General features: G+C 36.6%; 1 protein-coding gene across 1 annotated transcript; it reads left to right on the top strand.

Annotated features, from left to right (window-relative positions):
- Positions 1-4157: 4157 nt before the first annotated feature.
- LOC132635930 (eukaryotic initiation factor 4A-2) lies at positions 4158-7360 on the top strand. The gene is made up of 5 exons (XM_060352541.1): positions 4158-4369; positions 5167-5236; positions 5397-5503; positions 5590-6020; positions 6405-7360. The coding sequence occupies exons 2-5, from the start codon at positions 5169-5171 to the stop codon at positions 7038-7040; spliced, it is 1242 nt and encodes a 413-aa protein (XP_060208524.1). The 5' UTR covers positions 4158-4369; positions 5167-5168; the 3' UTR covers positions 7041-7360.
- Positions 7361-7977: the final 617 nt, after the last annotated feature.

Here is a 7977-nt window from a genome sequence, read left to right as displayed (position 1 = left end):
TGAGGTAGCCCTTTCCTATGAACATCTCATTCTTACCTATTACAACTTTCTCACTAACAAGCACACACTTAAACCAGTTTTTGACGAGTAGTATGGCTGAAAAAAAATTCTTCCTAATTGTAGGAACGTGCAGAATGTTGTTAAGAGTCAGCACCTTGCCGGAAGTCATCTTCAGAAGTATCTTCCCAAATCCTTCAACCTTGGCTGTTGCAGTATTTCCCATAAAAAGCTCCTCTTCGGGTCCAGCGGGAGCGTAGGTTGCAAATGCTTCTTTTATAGAGCAAACATGTCGAGTGGCACCAGAATCAAGCCACCACTCCTTTGAGTTTCCAACCAAATTACACTCCGATAGCATTGCACACAGATCATCAATGTCATCATTCTTCTCCACCATGTTGGCTTGTCCTTTTTTCTTGTCCTTTTTCGGGAGACGACAATCTGGGGCTTTGTGGCCAGCTTTCCCACAATTATAGCAGTTGCCCTTGAACTTTTTCTTGGCTTGCTCCTTCTTTTGTCTGGTAGACCTCTTTCTTTTCTTACTTTTTGGGGCAGCCTCTTCAACGATATTCGCTCCCATAACCGTTGAATTCTTACGCGACTTCTTCTCGGTTGTTTTGTTATCTTCCTCAATCTTGAGACGAATCACAAGATCTTCCAACTTCATTTCTTTGCAGTTGTGCTTTAGATAATTTTGAAATCTCTCCACGAAGGAGGCAATTTTTCAATCATTGCAGCCACTTGAAATGCTTCGTTAACTATCATACCTTCAACAATAAGGTCATGAAAAATAAGTTAAAGCTTTTGAACTTGGGTTCCAACAATTCTGATGTCTATCATTTTATAGTCTAGAAACTTGGCAATCACAAATATTTTCAAGCATGCGTCTTCAGTCTTATACTTCTTCTCAAGTGCATCCCACAATTCTTTCGAAGTTTTCATAGCACTGTAGATGTTGTACAAATCATCCTCCAAAGCACTTAGGATGTAGCCCTTGCATAGAAAATCTGCTTGTTTTCACGCCTCAACAATCATAAATTTTTCATTGTCCGGCATATCAGTGGCAGGCACTAGAGGGTTTTCGTTGGTGAACTTCTGCATACCAAGAGTGGTAAGCCAAAAGAACACCCTTTGCTGCCATCCTTTGAAGTTGGCTCCAGAAAATTTCCCCGGTTTTTCTGCAGTGGCACAGCAGTTCAGCTTGTTGCCGCAGCAGACGTAGAAGTAGTAGCGCTTTCAATTGCCATTTTTTTTCACTGTCAAAATTGACAAACTGTTTTAATAATCAGAATAGCAAACTTTTCACAACAACAACGACGAAGTTTTCATGTTCTTCAAATCGTTGTACAAGTATGAACTTTAACATTCCAACGAAGTTTCTATATCTTCAAGTCAGAACACAAAATTTCATACGGAGTAGAAAACCACACAAGTTTTAGTCTCCAAAACAGAATACAGATTAATATATAAAATATAATTTCCTTAAGATTGTTATTAATCTGTATTACGAAAATATTTTGAAACAGTAACTTTGTAAAAATTCCAGAAAATAGTAAACTTTGTAAAACCAGAAAGTATAAACCTGAAACTGGAAAATATCAAAACAGTATCCGAAAAATTTTTAAGGAAGAAAATCGAGCCCACTGAATGCACAATGTGTCCTTAAGGAAATTATTCCCCTCAAATACCCGAGGTTAATGGAATGTATCCTCCCAGGATAGAACAATCTTACTCATCGGTGTATCAGTACCTAAAATCACGGTGTCAGCGAACCACTCAACAGTAGTAAATTACACTAGAATTTATTTGTGCAGAAGAAAAAGAAGAAGTTTTGAAGTTCAGAAAATTCGTAAGGAAAAATATGAGGAATCACACGAATTTATAGCCATGGAAGTCAGGAAAGTTTGCAACCCTTCAAAACAATCACTTAAAAACAGGCGGGAATTTTAAATAAAATTCGGGAAAGAAAATGAATCGCGGATCTGGTTCAGGTTGGATATTTGGCTAATTTAATTAATAATTAGATACTTAATTAAATAATTAAAGAAAATTTTGTCCAAAAAGATTAATCAATCAATCTTTGACCAAATCCAAATCCAAAGCCGAGCCGAGCGACGGCGGCGGCGCGAGGCTTGCTTATTTCCTCAACCCTTTAACAACAAGTAAAAGTGTTTCCTTATTTAAATACTTGAACTTCTCTTTCCACTACCAATGTAGGAGAAATTCTTTTCACCAAAGCATAAGGGAACAACTCTTGTTCCCTCCATATTTCTTTCCTCCATTTCCCATTTAACCTATATTAGACCCAACAACTACTTGAAAAAGACTGGATATAATCCCGAAAAGTCATTCAAGTCAGAGAATCTCTCGCTCGAAGCTGCTGCAAAAGGAAGCCTAACGAAGAATAAAGAGATTTACTAAGCAATCACGTGAAAGTTTGGATGAAAACCGTTCGGCTCTCCACGTAATAATAATAGAATATTTTTGTGAAGATGAGGCTAGGGAGTATATGAAATTTCATTACCTAATGATTATGCAACCAAAAAAGAGCTTATAGTTGAAGGAAAGGATGTATATTAGTGTCGATCAGTGTTTTAAAGGCAGCTTTTGGATTCGCCTCAGCGCGGGGCACTGACAAAATGCCTCGGGGCTTACGCCCTAAGCGCCTGACTGCACGCCCTAAACACGCCTAACGCCTAACGTTCGAGGCTCGCCTAACAGTTCTTACATAAATTATGTGTCAAATTCCTTAATTTGACATTGTTGACCCTCATAATTCTTTAATAAAATGATGTTTAATAGTTTTTCCATCTATATAAATAAGAAGATTGAGAGTAACTCAAATAATAAGCCCTAGTATTGCATACTTAGGAGCCGTTTGGACATGATTTGAAATCGTGGTTTGAAACCATGTTTGGGCATGCAATTTGGATATTTTAAGTTGTATTTTCTCTTATAGACATAAAAACCCCACAAGTTGTGAAAACTATCAAAACATTCCCAACTCTTATACAATCTTACCAAACGAGCAAGTCATAGTTCATAACAAAATTAATACGCTACTAGAAGACCTTTCTAAAAAATACAACATCAATTGATCAAACTTTAGTTCAATAAAAATGAAAATTTAACATGAATAGTAATGAGGTTGGTAAACATAAATAAAGGTTGGTAGACATAAATAAAGGTTGGTGGAAGTTAATAGGGTTGGTAAATGGTTGATGGGAGTAATTGTTAAAAATATCTACAAACTTATGGATCTTTTTTTACAAAATATAAACTGATGAGTCAAATTTTATATTTAAATTTTTTGAAACCATGGTTTGAAACTCCAAATCATGCCTTTTTGGATGATTTGTGAGATGGAATGCATGTCCAACCGCTGGTTTTATCTCCATGGTTTCAAACCGCATGTCCAAATGCCTACTTACTAATTGGGAACATCATGAGGGTGGATAGCAATTCACATTTATTTTTAAAATATATAGACGGATTTTACATCTTCACTTATCATTGGCCTTCATGTTTTTGTCTTATGTCTCAAAATTAGCATATTTTAATTATTTCATTATTTGAAAGTAATTTTGGTTTTATTCTTGAAGGAGTGATGTTTTAATTATAATATAAATAATGTCTATTGATTATTTTCTTTCAGAGAGGTAAATTGCATAATATGATAGTAATGTATTTGAAGAGATTGTGATTCTTTCATTGTTTGAAAGTAAGATGTTAGAGCTGATTTGCATCCCATAATAACTTTATATCATTACATTATTTATACTGGTAAAATCATATTAGGAGTTTATTTTCTATGAGTTTCTTTAATGTTTTAAAACTATTAATGTATTTTTTTTTATATATACTTTTTGTGTTATTATACTATTTTATTAGATTATAAATTAAATATTTAAAGATGAATGAGGCTTACATCTCGCCCCGTGCTAAGTAAAATACTAGCCTCACGCCCCCGCCTTTTAAAACATTGGTGTCAACTTGTAAAAAGGAATTGACCTAAATTAGGCCCAAGAGAAAACCAAGCCCTCATTTTGTGGAATCCACATCACCGTCTTCTTGTTTTACCACCCAAAACGGCGCCGTATTGATCCCCGTTTTAGGGTCTAAATATAAATTTCAAAACAACATGGAAAGTAAATCCAACTAGTAAACATAAATAATAAGTTTTTAATTATAAAGAACAAAAAATTCGAGAAAGACCATAAAAAAAACACAAACACAACACAAGATAGTCTAATCTTATTCCTCTTTCCTGAACTCCTGCGGCGTAGATCCGAGGAGTTTCAGACAAAAACAACACTCTTTACAAACCCTAATACACTCTCTCCTTCAGATCTTTTTCCTCATCTCTAATCAAGTAAGTTATATGCTTTTTTCTCTCTCTTTTTATGTGTTTCTTGTAATCTTCTATTTTTTTATTTTTATTCAAGTTTGAATCTTGATGACTGATTCTTGGTCTGAGTTCGTTTCTACATATGGGTTTTGAGTTATGTAGTTGTTTCTGTTGGCCGGATGACTCTTTTGTATAGTTTTTGATAGAGATCTGTTTGATATGATTTTCTTGATTGTAAAAAGATTATCGTTGTTAATTTATCTGTTAGGAATATCCTAATCCATGTATTAAAAACCTGTTTAGTGAGTATTGTGCAAAAGGGTTATCTTTGAAAGGAATAAAGGGGTGGTTAGTAGGTCTACTCACTGTTTTGATGCAATAGGTTCTTTACGTTTGCTCATCGGAAAATATACTGGCTAATTGGGTATTTATTACGTATAGGAAGTAAATCTGGGGATTATAATGCTTTGCTCTGGCATCTGTTCTTTGTCTTTCATGTAAAGCTTTACATGCTTTCCATCATTAGCTTGTTGGTGTTGTATTTATATTCTGGGAATCCTTATCCATCTTTTGGTGTTGTTCAATATGTTCTGTTAAGAATGTATTTCATGTGTTTTTTTCTTTCTGTGCTTTGTGCTTCTTTTAAGAAAGAAAAAATGCATTCTGTTGTGGCCTCCTCCCCTTTCAATATTAGAGAGGAAGAAGAGATGATATTATTGCTACTACAATTATTGACATCTGTGATATTTTCAGAGTAAGGTTTTGATTTTTCCTTTTTATTAAGTTCATATGAGTAATATCATTTTTTTGTTTTGCTATAGTCATGTCTGGCTTAACACCGGAAGGTTCTCAGTTTGATGCTCGTCAATTTGATGCCAAAATGACTGAGCTGTAAGTTGTTTGCTCTGATTTCTTATCAATTGGGTTTTAATATGGCAGCAGAAAACTACACTTGCGTTTTATTTCTTCCTTAGTTGCCTTAGCTATAAATTATCTCTTGTGCTTACTCATTTTATTTTCAAATTTTTGGATGTTTGATATGCTGAAACAGGCTTGGCACTGAACAACAGGAGTTTTTTACATCATATGATGAGGTTTATGACAGTTTCGATGCTATGGGCTTGCAAGAAAACCTTCTTAGGGGCATCTATGCTTATGGTAAATGCACTTCTTAATAAGCACATGTGGTTTTCCTCCCCATTGTTAGATTTAGCAGGGCATTGAACTTCTTTAATTGCTTGAAGGTTTTGAGAAGCCATCTGCTATCCAGCAAAGGGGTATTGTTCCTTTTTGCAAGGGTCTTGATGTGATCCAACAGGCACAATCTGGAACGGGAAAGACAGCAACTTTCTGCTCTGGAATTCTCCAGCAGCTTGATTACAGCTTAGTGGAATGTCAGGCCCTGGTTCTGGCTCCAACCCGTGAGCTCGCCCAACAGATTGAGAAGGTTATGCGAGCACTTGGTGACTATCTTGGTGTGAAGGTTCATGCTTGTGTAGGAGGTACCAGTGTCCGTGAGGATCAGCGTATCCTTCAAAGTGGTGTTCATGTGGTGGTCGGTACTCCTGGACGTGTCTTTGACATGTTGCGCAGGCAGTCTCTTCGCCCTGACCACATCAAGATGTTTGTTCTCGATGAAGCTGATGAAATGCTGTCAAGAGGTTTCAAGGATCAGGTACCCCTTTTCTCTTTTGATTTTTTCCTTCTGCTGGATTTTTCTTATTTATTAGGTTTATGTATTGGGATTTTGGAAGTAGTGCACGAATATGGGGCTTTTTTTGGGGGGGGGGGGGGGGGGGAGAGGGAGTGGTTAAAGTATTTGTATGCATCTTTTCCTAGTCATATGTTAGGTTTGTAAAAAATTTATGTGCTACTAACTTCTTTATGGGAGTTCTATCTATTCTTGTCATTATTTGCCATATTATGTTTTAATGACTTTGCTGGTTCTTTGACCTTATTTCCTTGTAGTATCTCCAGTGGGCCTAACCTATAAGCTGATTTATTGCTCCTAAAGCTCACAAATAGTGTCTTATTTAAAAGTAGTCTTATTATTTTCCAGATTTATGATATTTTCCAACTGCTGCCACCCAAGATTCAAGTTGGTGTTTTCTCTGCCACAATGCCTCCAGAGGCCCTTGAAATTACTAGGAAGTTCATGAACAAGCCTGTGAGGATTCTCGTGAAGCGTGATGAGCTCACTCTTGAAGGTATCAAGCAATTTCATGTCAATGTTGAAAAGGAAGAGTGGAAACTTGAAACTCTTTGCGATCTCTACGAGACCTTAGCCATCACCCAGAGTGTCATCTTTGTGAACACTAGGCGCAAGGTTGATTGGCTAACTGATAAAATGCGCAGCCGTGATCACACAGTGTCTGCAACTCATGGAGACATGGACCAGAACACTAGAGATATCATTATGCGAGAGTTCCGATCTGGGTCATCTCGTGTGCTCATCACTACTGATCTTCTGGCACGTGGTATTGACGTGCAGCAAGTGTCCCTTGTGATTAACTATGACCTACCTACTCAGCCAGAAAACTACCTGCATCGTATTGGTCGTAGTGGACGATTTGGAAGGAAGGGTGTTGCTATCAACTTTGTCACAAAGGATGATGAAAGGATGCTTTTTGACATTCAGAAGTTTTACAATGTTGTGATTGAGGAGCTGCCAGCCAATGTGGCCGATCTCCTTTGAGGCGGTTTTAGTTCTGTGAGGTGAATTATTCCTTACATTAAGTAATTTAATATTTTATTCTTAGGTTAGTTAGAATTGGGAAATGCAGTTGCCGTGGTTTGCCATGGAACCTGTAGTTTTCCAATTTGGTTTGACTTATCTACTATTGCAAATTTTGTTGGTTTGTCTTTTTGTTTTGGAAGTCCACAACTACTTCAGGTTTTGGATGTTTTTCGGATTTATTTTATTGAGTTTAACTCTTGGCCTTGCTTTTTTGTTGTTGTATGAGGAAGGCTTTTGGAGGCAATTTTGTTCATCAGTATTGTGTGATCGTTTCTCTTCGTGATGTGTTGTATAGTTTTTTCCTTCTGATTTGTGTGTTCTCTTTAATGCTACTCACAGAAAAGCATAGTAGTAAATTGGAAGGGCCTGTGTCGATGACTTATATCGTGTTTGAAACTTGAAAGTTAGCTCCCATGTGGTCCCTTTTGACTTTTTTTTTTTAATTCCCATCGGGGATCAGAGAAGGAAATCTATTGTGTGAGAGACTCCTAGTGGTACCACTAGACCGGGCAAATGTAGTCTGGAGTTTTATGCAACTTATGAAACTACCTCACAATTGAGCTGTGGTTTTATGCTCCGACTGTCTACATCTTTTCTCTTCTTGTTGGGCATGTGTTGAGCATGAATAAAAAGAATGACTTGTTTCTTCTTTGATTCACAAATATAAAATCCCATGTTAAAGAAAAGCTTACTCTGCCTTCTTTTCCAGCCAGATCTCACTTTTAGATTTCTCTCCTATTTTCTTCTTTTGTTTCTGGCCTTTCACTCGTTCCCAAGCATTTGAGGGTCATTGGAACAAAGTATTTTTACTGATCCATCTGGAATTACAAATTTGGAAAATATTTTATCTGGTGTTTATACCAAGTTAAGCAACTTAACCACTAGAGTTGGTACA

Source organism: Lycium barbarum, chromosome 4, assembly GCF_019175385.1.
Source record: "Lycium barbarum isolate Lr01 chromosome 4, ASM1917538v2, whole genome shotgun sequence".
Lineage (NCBI taxonomy): Eukaryota > Viridiplantae > Streptophyta > Magnoliopsida > Solanales > Solanaceae > Lycium > Lycium barbarum.
Note: the sequence above shows the minus strand (reverse complement) of the source record. Positions and strands in the feature narration are given on the sequence as shown.